Source organism: Triticum aestivum, chromosome 7A, assembly GCF_018294505.1.
Source record: "Triticum aestivum cultivar Chinese Spring chromosome 7A, IWGSC CS RefSeq v2.1, whole genome shotgun sequence".
Lineage (NCBI taxonomy): Eukaryota > Viridiplantae > Streptophyta > Magnoliopsida > Poales > Poaceae > Triticum > Triticum aestivum.
The window spans coordinates 239,224,020-239,241,433 of NC_057812.1; the positions used below are offsets into that span (position 1 = coordinate 239,224,020).

General features: G+C 43.3%; 1 protein-coding gene and 1 long non-coding RNA gene across 9 annotated transcripts; both read left to right on the top strand.

Moving 5' to 3' along the window:
- The first annotated feature begins 6,800 nt into the window (after positions 1-6,800).
- On the top strand, positions 6,801-11,084 carry LOC123150294 (uncharacterized). Of its 3 annotated transcripts, none has more exons than XR_006475031.1 (10): positions 6,801-7,193; positions 7,277-7,409; positions 7,696-7,734; positions 7,815-7,913; positions 8,018-8,096; positions 8,367-8,480; positions 9,087-9,178; positions 9,266-9,380; positions 9,689-9,732; positions 10,199-11,084. It is a non-coding gene; the product is annotated as an uncharacterized lncRNA (long non-coding RNA). The 3 variants fall into 3 exon arrangements; XR_006475029.1 differs by having other exon boundaries at positions 7,832-7,913; positions 9,266-9,427; positions 10,199-11,083; XR_006475028.1 differs by having other exon boundaries at positions 9,266-9,427; positions 10,199-11,082.
- A 1,516-nt stretch (positions 11,085-12,600) lies between these two features.
- On the top strand, positions 12,601-15,897 carry LOC123152214 (uncharacterized). Of its 6 annotated transcripts, none has more exons than XR_006476068.1 (6): positions 12,601-12,700; positions 14,645-14,678; positions 14,774-14,851; positions 14,938-15,039; positions 15,127-15,380; positions 15,469-15,897. XR_006476068.1 is itself a non-coding variant. In XM_044571819.1 (5 exons), the coding sequence occupies exons 1-5, from the start codon at positions 12,656-12,658 to the stop codon at positions 15,537-15,539; spliced, it is 330 nt and encodes a 109-aa protein (XP_044427754.1). In that variant the 5' UTR covers positions 12,601-12,655; the 3' UTR covers positions 15,540-15,897. The 6 variants fall into 6 exon arrangements, 2 of the variants coding, with proteins under 2 accessions (XP_044427754.1, XP_044427755.1); XR_006476069.1 differs by having other exon boundaries at positions 15,130-15,380; XR_006476070.1 differs by having other exon boundaries at positions 14,947-15,039.
- Positions 15,898-17,414: the final 1,517 nt, after the last annotated feature.

A 17,414-nucleotide genomic window follows, 5' to 3' on the forward strand; every position in this document is an offset into this window, starting at 1 on the left:
TGGCGCAGTTTCCTCACAGTTTTTTATTATGAAATGCCTCATTTGATTAATCTCAGCCACAATGATTCACAAAAAAAAACCTTTCTTGGAGTAATCAACTGTACTCATGATGCTAATTCCTATTGATGGTTGATCTGTACCTTCGTCTTCATGACGTTCGGACTGACTTAGCTTGGTAGGCATTCCATCAATGAATCGACTGCAAAAAGTCATGCACTCTTCAAGTATGTACCCCTCTGCAATAGAACCTTCTGGTTGAGCCTTGTTACGCACATATCCTTTGAGCGTACGCAAGTATCGCTCAATTGGATACATCCATCTGTACAAGACAGGCCCTCCCAATCGGGCCTCTTCAGCAAGATGAATTGGGAGATGCATCATTATATCAAAAAATGTTGGTGGAAAGATCGTCTCGAGATGACACAGAGTTTTTGCAATTGTTTTGCTCAACCTCTCCAAATGTTCATCCCTTAACTCCTTGGAGCATAAATCAGAAAAGAATTTACTCAGCTGAAGCAATGGGTTAACAACATTCTCGGGCAAAAGCTTGCGCAATGCAATAGGAAGAAGTTTCTGAAATATAACATGATAGTCATGAGTTTTGAGTCCACTAATCTTGCACTGATCGAGGACTACACATCGCTTAATGTGTGATGCATAGCCATCTGGCATCTTAATGCTCTGCAGAAACTTGAGGAGCATTATCTTTTCTTCCTTTTTTAAAGTATAGCAACCTTTCTTTATGTCGTACTTATGCTTACCGGGCTTTGGATGCTGGTCCTTCCTAATTTTTAGGTCCTCCAAATCAAGACGAGCCTTCACACCATCCTTTGATTTCTTAAGCATCTCAAGCAAAGTCCCCAGAATGCTGTCACAAATGTTCTTCTCGATGTGCATAACGTCCAAACTGTGCCTGACAAGCAAGTGCTTCCAATATGGGAGCTGGAAAAATACACTTTTCTTCCGCCAATTATGCCAACAATTAGTTTCCGGTCGCTTTCTCTTATTTGACCATCCAAATGGTGCATGCTGAATGCTATCAAGTTCCCGCACAACTTGTTCACCTGTAAGTGCCATAGGAGCTTCTCTACTATCTATCTTGTTGTTGAACAAACACTTGTTTCGACGCCATTTGTGGGTCCTGGGAAGAAAACGTCAGTGTCCCATGTAGCAATGCTTTCGACCATACTTAAGCCATAAAAAATCTGTATGTTTGTGGCAATACGGGCATGCTAGCTTGCCTTTTGTGCTCCAACCACTGAGCATTGCATAAGCTGGGTAGTCACTGATGGTCCACAACAAGCATGCATACATCTGGAATTTTTATTAGTTGCAGCATCATATGTGTCAGCACCATCCTCCCATAGAACATTCAGTTCATCAATCAAGGGCTGCAAGTACACATCTATGTTATTTCCTACTGACTTTGGTCCTGGAATAATCATTGACATAATCCAATTTTGTTGTTTCATACACATCCAAGGTGGCAAGTTATATGGAATAAGAATGACAGGCCATGTACTATGTGATATACTCATGAGCCCAAAGGGGTTGAATCCATCCGAAGCAAGGCCAAGCCGAGCACTGCGAGCATCTTTTGAGAATTTCTTATAATATTTCTTATCAAAATGCTTCCACGCCTTCGAATCTGCAGGATGCCTCATTACGCCGTCATCCACCCGACCCTCCTTATGCCATTTCATATGTGATGACATATATTCTGTCATGTACAACCTTTGCAGTCTTGGAATGAGTGGGAAATACCTTAGAACTTTCTGTGGCACTGGCTTCTTTGATTTACGGCCTGATGCATTGTCTTCATCACTGGTAGGAGTAGATTTGCATCGAGACGCATGACAGACAGGACACTCTTCTGCATCAGCATGTTCATTACGGAATAGCACGCAATCATTAACGCACGCGTGTATCTTCTTATAGTCCAACCCAAGATCTCGGATCACCTTCCTTACTTTTGCAAGATTAGTAGGGATGTAGTGACCCTTTGGCAACACCTGCATGAACATCTGCAGAACTAAGTCACATGCTCCATTGGTCATCCCAGACACACAGTTGATTTGGCAAAGCTTCACAATGAAAGATAGCTTCGTGAAATCCTTGCAACCTAGGTACAACTCTTTTTTTGCCTCTTTCAATAGTTCGAAGAAGACCTTGGCTGTTGCATTTGGCTCCTGGTTCCTTTCATCACCGCTGGAAGCATCCACACGAATGTCTCCCGCACCTTCACCAATGTCTGCATTGCTTTCCATGTTTGTGCCCCTTATGAGAGTATTGAGCATGTCACATACCCCAGCACCATCATCTAAAGCGTCTTCATTATCAGAATCTTCAGACATGCTTCCCTCATCGGATTGTTCACCATGGTATATCCAGTGAGTGTAGGTTGGATCCATCCCATTGAACAACAAGTCAGTATGAGCTTCCTTTTTCGTTTTTGGAACAACATTGAGACATCTCCTACATGGGCATGGGACTGTTGAGTCTGGGTGAGCACCATCGAAGGCAAAATTCAAGAAATCCTTCATGCCAGTTTGCCACTCAACAAAATTTCTTTCCCTGTCCATCCAACTCTTATCTCGTGTCATTTTTGCCTTATCTCCGTAAAGCCAGTCCTGTTAAAAAAACATAACAGCTGCTTTAGGAGCTAAATTACAGCCAACGGCATCACTAGCTGCATTACAAGACAAGACAACATGGATACATACATACCAATATTACTGTCACATGGTAAAGCAAAATTTATCTATACATTGTAAAGCAAAATTTGGTTGATGGAAGAAGAAATAGTACTACTGTCACATGGTAGTATATGTGACATGAGTTTAAATACGTTCAGTTTAGTAGTTGGCTAGATAATGCAAAACCAGAAATTCAGAGACAGTGAAGAGATCACGGCTCAAAACTAACAACCAGATTGTTTAACTTATGCTGAAGAACATATCATACCTTTATGCTACTGATCTCCACGAATGTGTTGTTGTACATACCTCACGCTACATATCAGATTCAAGATACTTGCTTGATTCTTTACTTAATTCAATGTATGATACTTGTCATGCAATTTTACTTTAGGAGTTTCAATTGAATGGTTGCATCCATATATGAATTTTTATAGATGGTTTAATTTGAATGATTCACTCAATTAAAGCTCCTGTGTGTTTCTGCTTAAGTTCCATTCAGTGTGTTTTTTGTTTAATTTCTCTTTGGTTTGAGGTTCAGTGCGAAGCAGCCTAAAATGTTTTGGAGCAACATCACTAAGAAGACACCATCTTAAGCCAAGGAGCCCGAGACAGCAGCTTTGCGATTATATAAGCACATGAGCGGGGAATAGATTGAACTGAACTGAAGTATATGAACGGCATTCATGTTCATCAAATTCAGTTTTGAAATTTGCCTGGATTTTCTATCTTATTATTTGCCTGAACTATCTTATTATTGTAGATGTGGAAGAACATGAAAGTAGCTACCGATAAAACAACAAGCAAGGGAAAATTAGTCTGCTACTTTCATACTAAAATCAACATCCTTATGTTGTATGTATAGCACAGTACTAATGCCCATGTGAAGTATTTTCAATCTAAATTTGCTGCACTTGCAATGAAAAAAAAAGAGAGAGACATGAGGGGATAGTCATATTATTGTTGTTCAGGTCGTTGGTCGCAAGGGAGACAGACGAGCCAGTCCGAGCGGCGCTAAGCAGAGGGACGGCTGACCACAGGAGAGCTGTTGCAGGGCGTTGCACTGAAGCGCACGGAAGACCCGGGCAGGTGAGCAGGATGGCAGGTCCGTTGGCACCGGAGTTGAGGTGTCGGGCGGTCCAGCCACGCGCCCACGGGCAGGATCGACCAGCCGAGATCCAGGGAGGAGGAGGCCGACGAGCAGAAGGCGCCGAGCAACGGGTGGCGGAGCAAGGTTAGAGGGAGAGGGGAGTGGCAGGGAGGCGCCGACGTGGGCTGCTTGGACGCGCCGCCATGATGTGGCTACTGGATGCGGCCAGCGCTCAGGTTGCACGGCGGCGGAACAGGGGATCGAGGTACGACTCGGGTTGCTATGAGGTAGTTTTTTTAGGACTAAGGTCCGGCGCGTGAAAAGCAAAGAGGAAAACGGTCGTGGGAAAGAAGGAGCGAAGGAAACAGCGGCGCAATCCACCAGACGCGGGTCTGATACATTGCGCGAGCCCTGCGTGCTCCACCAGACAGGCGTCTGATCCAGTGTGCGATTTTTTCCTTGATATGCTAGCTAAAACTTTCGCTAAAACTTTCGCTTAATAAGCTTAAGTCCGTCAATATATCGCACAATGACTGAGATAAACCAGTGGAAAGATCAACTCCCTTCAGAACTGGCGACCAAGGTTCGAGTCCGCTGTCACCCGTATTTCTTTTTTCCCTACGCGCTCCACCAGATATTACTTTTTTTTGAAAGTCAGATAGCATATATTACTGAAATATATCCACACACAAAAATATATTGCTGAAATATATGATCGACGTGGCCCTTCTTTCTCTGTTTGAAAGAAGATAGTAATTTTATTGACCAAACATTGATTATCTGCAACTTTTAAACCACAAATCCAAATGATCTCATTATTTTTGCATATTTTTAAAATTAAACTGATATTTATATAGTAATTTGGTTGCGTACTTTTACCTACTTAAGTAGTGTAGGTAGCATATGTCGGCACGACAACCCGGGGTCCGGCACCCGTCAATTTCGCCTGACCGTTCACGTGTCATGGACAGTAACCTGGTTGTCTGATTCCTCCCATCGACGTCTTCCTGCCGCTATCAAGGCTCAGGGGAACTCGTTTGCTGTCTCCCACGACTCCGGGGGCGGCTGGCTGTCTGATTCCTCCCATCGACGCCTTCTCGCCGCTATCAAGGCTCAGGGGAACTCGTTAATTGCCGTCTCCCACGACTCTGGGGGCGGCTCTGTCGAAAGCTTCCAAGACCGTGCACTCCATTCCCGAGCTCTCAGTCCATCCACCTCGGAGCCGATGCCGCCCAACAATCGGCACGTATCGATGTCCTACACCACCCATGTGATCACTCACGTCGCCTCATATGTGATCACTCACGTCGCCTCCGATGATCGGGTCACCCTCGACGACTGGGTCGACTCCGGCCGCGGCTCCGTCAAAAGCTTCCAAGACCGTGCGCTCCATTCCCGAGCTCTCCGTCCATCCACCTGGGAGCCGTTGCAATAAATTAGTATAAATAAGAACTATACAAATACGCAAATCAGTATCCTTGCGGGCGACCGGACGTGCCCCGACCCCCTTCTCCCCAAGACCTCCCTCTCCCCTCCCTCCCCACCGCCGTCGCCAGCGCCCGCCTCCGGGCCTGGCCCGGGCGATGCTGGCAGCCCTGGCCATTCACCTCTCGGTGGTGTTCCGGTGTGCAGGAGATCAGCTAGGCGGCGGCGCTGCCATTGACGGTGAGGTGGCGCGGCGGCGGGGTCTGGCGGCGCCCGCTTAGTCCAGATATGGGCCCCTTGGGCATTTGTTTCTTCTTCTTTCTTTCTATTTTTCTTTGGGCTTGTTGTGCTGCTCGCCCCAGCCTTTGCGATGTCATCGGTGTTGGTTGCTTTGTAATACAATGCGGGGGAAACCCTTTTTCGGTAAAAAAAATTCCAATTTATGTTCGACCTACAATGGCATGGAGGACCCTCCCGAGTCGCCCTCGCAGGTGATGGGAGAGATCGCTAACCACCTCCTAGTGCCCCGCCTCCCGCTCCTGCCCTCCCCTACCGCTGCTAGAGGGCATGACTAGGTGAAGCCCGACCAGCGGCGGCGGCGACAGGGCTCATTCGCCCCTTGCGCGTGGATTCGATGTAGGACGGATCCGACATGCAAAGGCGTCGCGATGCAGGGCTGTTTAATTTACATAGTTGAATCTTTATGTTTATCGTTTGAAGAAAAGCGACATAATTATGTCGGACCTACTCTGCAATGGACAAACCCTCGACGGATTGTCCAGTAAAATGAAAGATGTTGAGATCTTCCCATCTCAAGATTGGAATGTGAGATCGAGACTGACATAGATCGACCGTCTCATCAACACATCCCATCAGTACTTATGTTTCGTGATAAGAGTATCTCTACTCCTAATGGAGCAGTTGGTAGTCTCCGCCGGTCAATTTTTGTCCCACCTCCGCTAGTTTTTTTTTATTCTAAAAAAATCTACGAAATTTCGTAGGTTAACCAGGGACAACTCCCACCTCCCAGGTTTTTTTCCGTCCCACCTCCCATGGTTTTTTTAGTACCTCGTCCCACCTCACACTGAGCCGCCACGAACCGCAAAAACCGCCTACCTTAACCAAATCAACAAATCTCTCTCATTAATGCAATTTTCTTTAGGAAACAAATAATAGATTCTTTCCTACCTTAGCCAAATCAACGGATCTCTCCCATTAATGCAATTTGCTTTAGCAAACAAATAATAGATTCTTTTCTACCTTAGCCAAATGAACCGATCTCTCCCATTAATGCAATTTGCTTTAGCAAACAAATAATAGATTCTTTCCTATCTTAGCCAAATCAGTGGATCTCTCTCATTAATGCAATTTGCTTTAGGAAACAAATAATAGATTTTCAGGAAACAAATAATCTCTAATCTCTAATCTCTAATCTCTACTCCTAATAAAGTAGTTGGTGAATAGCCTGTGCAGTTTATTTTTGCTGGTTTATTTTCATCATCCTCCCACCTCCCTTTTATTTTCGTCATCCTCCCACCTACGAAGAAAAACCCACGAAAAAAATTCCACGACACGCACGCGCGAGCGAGTCGGCCCTCCAGATCCCTTCGCCGCCAGCCCCCGACCTCCTCCCCGGCTCCCGGTGTCGGCCGCCCCCATCTCCTCCCCCGATCCTGGCTCGTCCCGCCCCCACCTTCTCCCTCACTCCCGGCGCCTCCCGACCCCCATCTTCTCCCTCACTCCCGGCGCCGCCCCACCCCCACCTCCTCCCTCACTCCCGGCGCCGCCCGACCCCCAACCTCCCTGGATCCGCGTGCGTCGACGCCGGCTTCGCAGCGGCGCTTGATGTCGAGCGCGCCGGAGTAGAGGAGCGGGCCTTCTTCCTCACCTCACAGCGCTGTCCTCCTCCACGACCACGCAGCCGCAGCGGCGGAGGACCCGAATCCCTAGCCAGCAAGCTCAGGCAGCCATGGATCCATTGGGTACGAATCCCTCCACTTCTCTCTCTCTGACCCACCCCCGTCTCTTCTCCCCCCCTCCTCTGACCCCCTTCTCCATGACACAGGGCGACACCATGGAAGGGCCAACAACACCAGCAGCTATGGACATGCAGGCTGCTGCCCTCCCTGATGCATCATGCGCGCAGGCCACAAGGAGGGAAGAACACTGCTCTGCTACTTCCTGGGTCGCCATGGAAGGTACTGGAGTAATACAGATAAGATAAAACTTCAACTTATTAGAGTTATGCTCCATGTTATGCTTGCTGCAACTTACTGGAGTAATTTAGTCAAGATAAAACTGCAGAAATCTCAAACTTTAGCATGGACTGAATAATGTTGATACATAATTCAGGCAAGTTCAGTTACAAATTTTGTTAGTATTGTTACTGGATCATTCAGAGGTGAAGCAACTTTTGGTATTTTTTATTGCACAATCTGTTCTTGTATTTCCTAATCTTGGTTGTTCACTTGCTTTCATTCACAGGGTAAAGAGGTCAACCTCTTCCAATACACAATTGTTGAGGTATGTATCGATGTCTAAATGTTAAAAAAGAACCAGGTTACACCATATGGTTTAGGTTGCTCACCTTGGTTGCTGACTAGGTGTTCAAAAATCTTAGTGAGAGAGGACATTGACGGTGCGAGAATGGAACACAACAAGTTTTGTGTGTGTGTGTGCATTACTGAAACGTCGCACGACATGTGAGTCTACATCTAACTTCCTTTCAATTTTCTATTGGAAATATTTCTTTAGAAAATTTCCATTGGACACTTATCTTCTCTTTGTTTATCGTTGATTGGAACAGGGTGAAAGTTATGGAATTTTTGCTGTAACCGCCTGGACGAAGATGACAGGGCTAACCAGCTAACAAAGATGCATTCAAGGTAAGCCATGCCTCTGGTATGCTTGCTTAACATGTGAAATCCATAAGACAATTCTTTCGAGTTGCGACCTGCATTGTGGTGTCTCTGTTCATCAAGTTCCGAGCACCAGCTCCAGTGAAATTAGGTGTTCATCCTGCCATACTCCTAGGTGGCTTTCTTTGGCCTGTTTCTTATTTTGTATTTAGTGGTTATGCACAAGCCTCATCATCTAATATTTCTGCAGTAATTACTGAAAACAATTTGAGGACAAAGCTTTGATTGTTGTTGTAGTTGAAGATTCAGAGTTGCAAGGCAGGCACAGTTAACAAGGATAAGAAATTGTAGAAGATTTATCAAATCAGACATGGGCTTGGTTATGCACTGAATCATTGTGGGGGATCTGAGGTAATTAGACCATACACCCAAACTTAAATTTTACTTGCTTTTAAATGTTTAGGAGGCAGATGATGTTTGATATGCTAGACTAAAGTACGCACCTTTTAAGAGTATATCACTGATACTCCAGTCACCAATAAATTCGTAAGTGCGTACTGCCTGGATTATTGGAGCTCATTTTAGCTCTAAGAGTTCTTTTTATCTCTTTTACATTCTGGTAAACATGTGGGTGAATAACAGTTAGAAATTGTTCTATATGTACACGGGAATTCTAATAGAACTGATGCTTGAAATGATAAAAAGTTCTATAATATTTGTTAGCCGAGCACTGGAAAAGCTCACTCCTCACACCAGATCACCATCCCCGACGTATATACTTTTTCGTAACAGAGTCCACATGTTTACTCATGTTCTCTATTTTTTGTTGTTTCGGGGAAGGTTGTTAGGAGCCCATCTCTTCTGCAGCCCTGGAGAAAGAGAGCTAGATATAGTGGTACTTGCTAGCGCTTTAATGGACACCTCCTTTTGGCCTTTTTTAGTTTCTCTAATAATTAGCTAAGAGACTTCAGTGAGTGAGATTTTTTTGGTCCCTCCCTTTTTCTGTGTCTTTTGGAGTTTTGCTTTGTGGTGAAAGGAGGATAGAGAGACTCAACAGGGGCCGCCCTCTTCCTCGTCCGAACAAGATCCCCAAGAGCCTGTACCCACTTGTATGTACTCTGCACATGTGAACTCGACATGTTGTCTCTTGCTGCTTCTGAAGCTGAACTGAACTGAAGCTTAAACTGTATGTGCAGGAGAAGAGCTTGATGAGCTGCACGGCCTCACACATGAGGAGCAGGAGGCCCAGGGAGGAGGAGTCATTTGTTTACAGTAGGAAGATTGGCTTATGACCTGGTGCATACCTGCATGGTATTTTCAGTAGAGATGATTCAAAATCAAATCAGCTGTTTGTTAAGGTGGTGTTGCCTGCTGCGGTTTTACTATATTGTGAATTTCTGATTGTGTGCAAAGGGGACACATGTTCAACTAATTAGATCAGTTTGTTAACTAGAACGTGTTATTGGGAATAAGCACAGATCAATTGTCAGCACAAGAAATGTGGAATGCATTAGAAGTCATTGCTGTTATTGTTATAATGTTTAATCTTAAAAAAGTATACCTACTCTCTCACATGGTTACTGATACGCAATTTTTGTTTGCCTCTTCTCGTGCTGCAGGATGGAACTGGAACCAAACTTGGTAGTTGAAATAATTCTCTGTCGTAAGTTGCATATCCTAAACAGTAATTTATGACATTTCGTTTTCGTCCTTATGAATTATCCTTAATAGGTTTTTATCTCAGAGCCGGAAATAATATACCCAATTCATATGCAACGAATACACACGAAATATATGAATACTAATGAAGGCCATGTGTCTTTCTTATTTCATGCACTCTATGCCCAATTACCTACTTAAGAGTTTCAATTTTTGTTGCATAATTCTCGTGCCACTGAAATATGTAATGTGAAACCTGCTCCCATCTGCTCTCATTGTATAAGAGTGTAACTTTTTATATAACCAGAACCCTTCCAGGTGTTAGATTTATAGTTAATTACTACTTAGTTTACTATTCAGGATGTTCCCACATTTTTCTTGGGTACAATTAATAATTTTCATGCTTTATGCAGGTTTGGAGATGACATGTACTAAGAATCTAATTATTTCCTCTTGTCGTTCTTTTGTAGTTAATTCAAGGAGGACCCTATATCTAAAGGTAACAGAGCAGTTTATATCATAATTCCATTGCTGGATTTCTAGAAGAATGAAAAAGGGAGAAATGGTTGTTTCATTTGGTGTGCGGATCTGGTTTAAAGTGTGCGTGCTTATATCTGGAAGATCTTGGTTGCAAAAGTATATCAGGAAGATCTTGGTTGCAAAAGTGATCAGATATACTCCTCTGTACCAAAATATAAGACATTTTTTTCAGTTCAATTGAATTGCAAAAATGTTTTGTATTTTCGTACGGAGGGAGTAATAGTCAACACGGCCTCATTGGTTCTGTAATTAAATGCCTATGATCTTGCAATTCTGAATCAAATAGTTTGATTACACAAAGAATGATATTTACTTTGTGTAAGATCTTGTAATTCTGAACCAAGTTAATTCTGAATCAAATATTTTTTCTACTATTCTATATGTAATAAATAGAGCACAAAGAATGATATTTTCTTTGTCAGCATATATAGGTCTTAAGTAGCAAATCTGGGCATTATACATAGTTTTGTTTTGCTTTGGATTTCAATTAACTTGGAATCGAGGGAGAAGTTATGCTCTCTGTAATTTTAGCCTAACAGGTAATTCTTATGCGTTCGAATATGGTATGGTATTTTTTTATTTAATTAGTTTAGCAAAGCTTATCCTGAAGACGGACTCAAGAAACGGTGGCTTCTAAGTTAAGAAGCTCAGAAATTGATAGTTCAATCTATAGCCCTATCGCCGAGGTAAAGAAGTACATGCGATCAAGGGAGGGGTACATGGTGGCATGGTGAGATGCTTGGCTTATGGATCCGTTCATTGGCTAGTGGAGGAGGGTTGTGTGAATAAGTTATATATAAAACTTGGGTTAGGTATCCGTCGGATCGTATTTATGATGTTATGGAATAAAAAACATGTTTTATTTAGTTGTCAAGAAGAGAGCATCTATAACTGGATTTACCAAATCCGCCCCCTAGACATCCATGGATGCGCCTGGTCAGTGTCTGATTGTATCCGTTCTAAGCCATTTTTTGTCTGTGCATGCAGTCATGTTCCACATTTTCTCCCTCACTTGCATGTTATTGGTGGAGATGAAGAGGAAGAAAGAAAAGAAAGAAAAATGGACCGTGTCCGCGAGCCCACATATCCTCTCCATATATGATGTTAATAGAGGGTTTGCGGACAACCTGGACGTATAGGACATTAGAGATGGTATGAGGGGTGTGGTTGGGCCACCTTTTTTCCTTCTCTCTTGTTCGGTCATTGACCGGGCGCATTCGTGGACATTTGTTGAGGATTTGAGAGTATGAAGTGTGTTAGCTGATTGTCGTGTTAGCTGAGATGACATTGTTCTCGGTTATTTTAGCTAGCTCCATCATTAGCATCTTAACTTATTTTCAAAAGCCCGTAGCAACACATGGCCATAGAATCCGCTATTAACATCGTAATTCAGTTTCAAAAGCCCGTAGCAACGCACGGGTGTTCTACTAGTAACCTATAGTCTTAAAGTAAGGGTCGCATGAGATTTCTATGACATGTTGTTCAGAACTAGCCAAAATTTTCCTGCTTTGACCAACAGTTGACCAAGGCAAATTTTTTTGACAATCCATGATGAAACAATAACTTCCTAATTGGCTGCGGGTGGTTGGCGGACCGGGGTTGCGGCGAAGGGTTGAAGCACCGTGGTACATCACCTACCCAGGCTGTGCACTGGTTGACGGTGAAGGCGTCCGTGGACTTCGTGTTCCCCTCACTCCTTCCGTCTTACTCCGGGTAAAAACTTGATCTTTGGATCGGACGGCGACGATGTTTGTGGCCGTGCCCTTCCTGGAGGCATCGTCTTGAAGTCCTCGGTCCGGCATATCTGTCGCACATCTTCCAAGATTATCGCTCCTCGTGCTGGTGGTCTTCGTCGGCTCTAAACGGATCTCCTTTTTGCACATCTTATAGGTGCTTGGTAGTCGTTGAGGTTGTGTGTCGGTGACCGGCACTCTTTTTCGTTCGTTATTTGGCTTCCTCAAATGGCGATGACTATACAAATATCAACGGCGAGAATGGTACAGGGGAGGGCCTCAGATCACCCTTCACAATTCTCGGACTTGGTGTTCTTTTACCACGATATGACTTTTTACAAAAACAATTTATTATTCCCTCCAACTCGAATTATATTTACAATATAGAAAATTCCCTCAAAAAATAATTACCTTTTTAATACAAAAGGAATCACTTTCCCACCACCTAATTTAGATGTACAGTTGTTTGCGCCAATATTTTTTAACCTCCCGCTAAAAGTCCCAAATTATCGTCTTTGTTCCCACCAAAAAATTAGATTCCCGCTATATACCTTCCTAACAACCCACAAATATATAATTCTATACCAAACCACGGTGTCTTCACGGGCGATTGGATCTGAGCTCTCGTCTCGGTTCATCTGTTCTACCGGCGTCATGACGGCGTCAATAGAGCGAACCACAGCAGCTGCACGGCGTCAGGTTAGTCATCCTCCCGGTCTCCTCCCTCGCTGAAAAATCCAGTCCTCCTCTATCTCCCCCTCCTCCTCCTCTGCGCCTGCCTCTGTCTGGGATCAAACCCCCCTCCCCCACGAGCTCCTCCTCGATGCGCGGGTCTCTCGATCCCGATCCATTCCCTTCTCTCCTCCGCTCGCCGCTTGGCCGTAGAAAAAAAGTCCGGGCAGGGGACATGGCGGCTGCCGGTGACATTTTCCCATCGCGCCTCGATTTGGCCGCCTCGGCGGAGGCGCTCGCGGCCTGGAGGGTCGGCGCAGCGCCTCACCTTGGCCTGGAGGCTGGCCGCCATGGAGCTCCCCTCGGCCTAGAACTGGGGCTCGACGGGGCCTCCCTGCCCGGTTCATGGCCGCAGCCGTCTCGGCTGTGCATGCCGGCGTCATGACGTGGTGGCCAGGCGCTGGTTGCTGCCTCACCCGACCCCAGTGTGCCCGAGGTGCCTGCAGGCCTCTTCGGCATCTCTGCTCCTGGTTCGCTCTGTTTCCTCGTGGATGCCATAGGGGGTCGTATTTTGTTACTAATTACTAAGCGTTTTGGTGCAGCCCATCCGTGGATCATCTCTTGCCAATTTAATTATTATCTACATTGGTTTTTGAGCATTAGATCAATTAACTGAACTGGCGTTGCTCCTCTTGTTGTGTCCCTACTGCTCACTACTCTCCTTCCCTGATCTAATCCCATCTAGTCGCTGTATTCTACCTTTCCTCTGCCTCGCTGCTGTACAATCTGCTCACTGCCGCTGCTGTTCCTCCTCTCCTACACCTCTTGCTGCTGCTCTTCTCCCACGAAACTGTTGCTCCTCTCTTCTCTCAATGCTCCCTGCTACCTCTTTCTTCTTCCACCTGCTGATGCTTCTCTTTAGATCCACAAAACTGCTGCTCTTCTTCTCAAACATCCTCTGCTGAAGCTCTTTTCCAAACTGCTGCTGCTCTCTTTCTTTCTCTTTCTCTCACTCTTTCTATGTGTGTGTGTGTGTGTAGTTGCTGATAGTTATTAGTGGATGCAAGATCAACTACATTCAAATCAGTATTAGCTCTTTATGTGTCTGTATGTCAGCTTGTGTACTATTCTGAAGACCCAATTTGTGTTTTTTATGTATTAGTTTCTGCAATATATGTGAAATTGTGAGTTGTTGGGATGATCATTTTCAATTAGATTTGTACTGTCATACATTGTGAGTTATATATATATATATATATATATATATATATATATATATATATATATATATATATATATATATATAAATTCGTGATTGTGGTTAATTCTAGTAACTGTGGTATTCCATATTTGTGAATCTCCTGTACAAGTGAGTTCCATTGTTATAGAACTCAATGCTGCTCTACATCATCTTAAATGTCTGCTTGTGAACCATGTACCATAATCTTTCTGCCCCTTATCCTTAATGCTTGCCTGTGTTAGTATTTTACTTTCTCAAGCAAAATGAAACTACTAAAAAGGCAGAGAGTATAATCTGAACCTTCCCTTGCTTCTTTTCATTTTCCTTGTCGTCGATTTGCCGGAACAATCTTAGTTAGTTTAGATTTATATCTCCTTGCTATCATCATCTGTATTCTGTCACCTAGCTTTAGCCGAGCATAGTCGCTGTCGTCTAGTCCCTGTGGGGAACACGACACTCGCAGTTTGGGCGAAATATCCCGCTGTACTTACAATCGATCACATAATCAACATAGATTTATACTTTTTGCTATCTCATTTAGATCGAGATCGACTCGACATCGTTACAAGCTGAGCATGAGTCATGTTCTACAGCTTGACCTTGAGCTTCATTCAGTTTGAGCTGCCTCGAATTTTAATATGAGTTAAACTGATTTGATTTTATGCCTGCTTAATATATTGCGTTTCTTCTTAAATTGACTCAAAATTTTATGTCTGGTTTACCTACACAAGGGCACAATGATGAATTTTATAGAGGATGCTCCTGGTACACAACATTCTTACTTCATAATCACCTATCTGAATGGTGCAGAACATCAATGCTTTGTTAATGCTAATTCCCATGATTGTTTTTGCGTGCAGTAAAGAAAGGCTCTGTTCTCTTAACACGGATGGAAAGTATAACGGCATACAAAAACCAACATGGACAACCCAGATTTGGTAAATTGTTTAGCATTTGCTATAATGCATAAAATCTTGGTGTGGGTTAAATAGCTAGACCTTCAAGACTACTAAATCTTTTACAGGAACTGCGGAACAATCTGACACTCCAGTGTCTGCTAATGACATGTGTTCCCTTGCTGAATGGCCATCCCATGCTCGCCGCAACCGTGGGCTACTACAGGATGGTACTTGCTTTCGTTTACATTTGTGTCAGCATTTGTTACAATCTAATACCGAGTAATACAATTTTTCTTGTATGATTTGGGCTGTAGAAGCTGGTGGATAGAAGAAGAAAGGGCGAGGTGTTCTAAAGGGTTTTAAAGCATCTAAGAAGCGTTTTGCCAATGGATCTGCAAAGCTAAATATTACATTCTCTGAAAAATTGGGTGGTACAGTAGGAATGAACTATCATTCGTTCAAGGATGACGTGGTAGTCATAATGAAAAGAAAGTTACCACTCATTGGAGTGAGGACATGGTCGAACATTCACCCTACCATTTATCGACTCATTGTTGCAGATATGATAGTGCGTACAACCTTTTTGACATGTGTTATCTTATTTTACCATTGACAATGCATTGCTTATGTATATTTATTTGTTTTATGCTTTACAGGACAAATGGGATCTGGAAGATACACCAGAAACAGAAGAAAAAGTTCTCAAAATGGCGAAAGAGAGATATAGAGGCTGGCGATCAACTCTAAGCTCCACTTACAAGGCATACAAAACAGATGCGGCTTGATTGGCTAATCTGCCGGAAGATTTACAACCAGAAGAGTGGGAATGGATGATTGAGTACTTTGGCACTGATTCAAAATTTTAGGTTATCTTTAAGATCACGGTTTGTCTATTATGTGTTAAGATGAAATGGCTAGTCTCACTGGTTATATCTGGTTTCAATGAATTGATTGGACCGTAGCCAAAAGAACGCCGATAACCGTAAGAAACAGAAGACAAAACACATAATCGGATCAAAATCTTACTCGCAAGTTAGTTTTGAGAAGGTATGAGTCCAACCAAATATGTATGCCTCGCTGCTAAATATGGTGTCATGTTTCAAGCATCTCATTGTTATATTACTTGCAGAGAAACTTTAGCATAAGAAATCATATGACAATATATATATGTTGCTATTCTAAGAATGGTCATGATGCCCTCATGTCCGTATTTTGTTTTATCGACACCTCTATCTCTAAATATGTGGACATGTTTTTCATTATCGGCTTCCGCTTGAGGACAAGTGATAACCCACAAGTATAAGGGATCGCAACAGTTTTCGAGGGTAGAGTATTCAACCCAAATTTATTGATTTGACACAAGGGGAGCCAAAGAATATTCTCAAGTATTAGCAGCTGAGTTGTCAATTCAATCACACCTGGAAACTTAATATCTGCAACAAAGTATTTAGTAGCAAAGTAATATGATAGTAGTGGTAACGGTAGCAAAAAGTAATTGTAGCAAAAGTAATGTTTTTGGTATTTTGTAGTGATGATAGCAATAGCAATGGAAACGTAAATAAGTGAAGAACAATATATGGAAAGCTCGTAGGCAATGGATCGGTGATGGAGAATTATGCCGGATGCGATTCATCATGTAACAATCATAACCTAGGGTGACACAGAACTAGCTGCAGTTCATCAATGTAATGTAGGCATGTATTCCGAATATAGTCATACGTGCTTATGGAAAAGAACTTGCATGACATCTTTTGTTCTATCCTCCCATGGCAGCAGGGTCCTAGCGGAAACTAAGGGATATTAAGGCCTCCTTTTAATAGAGTACGGGAACAAAGCATTAGCACATAGTGAATACATGAACTCCTCAAACTATGGTCATCACCGGTAAGTATTCCGATTATTGTCACTTCGGGGTTAACGGATCATAACACATAATAGGTGACTATAGACTTGCAAGATAAGATCAACAACTCTCATATATTGATGAAAACATAATAGGTTCAGATCTGAAATCATGGCACTCGGGCCCTAGTGACAAGCATTAAGCATAGCAAAGTCATAGCAACATCAATCTCAGAACACTGTGGATACTAGGGATCAAACCCTAACAAAACTAACTCGATTATATGATAGATCTCACCCAACCCATCACCGTCCAGCAAGCCTATGATGGAATTGCTCACGCACGGCAGTGAGTGATGTCTACTACACAATCTTCTTCTTATAGACGTTGTTGGGCCTCCAAGTGCAGAGGTTTGTAGGACAGTAGCAAATTTCCCTCAAGTGGATGACCTAAGGTTTATCAATCCGTAGGAGGCGTAGGATGAAGATGGTCTCTCTCAAGCAACCCTGCAACCAAATAACAAAGAGTCTCTTGTGTCCCCAACACACCCAATACAATGGTAAATTGTATAGGTGCACTAGTTCGGCGAAGAGATGGTGATGCAAGTGGTATATGGATAGTAGATATAGGTTTTTGTAATCTGAAAATATAAAAACAGCAAGGTAACTAATGGTAAAAGTAAGCGTAAAAGGTATTGCAATGCTAGGAAACAAGGCCTAGGGTTCATACTTTCACTAGTGCAAGTTCTCTCAACAATAA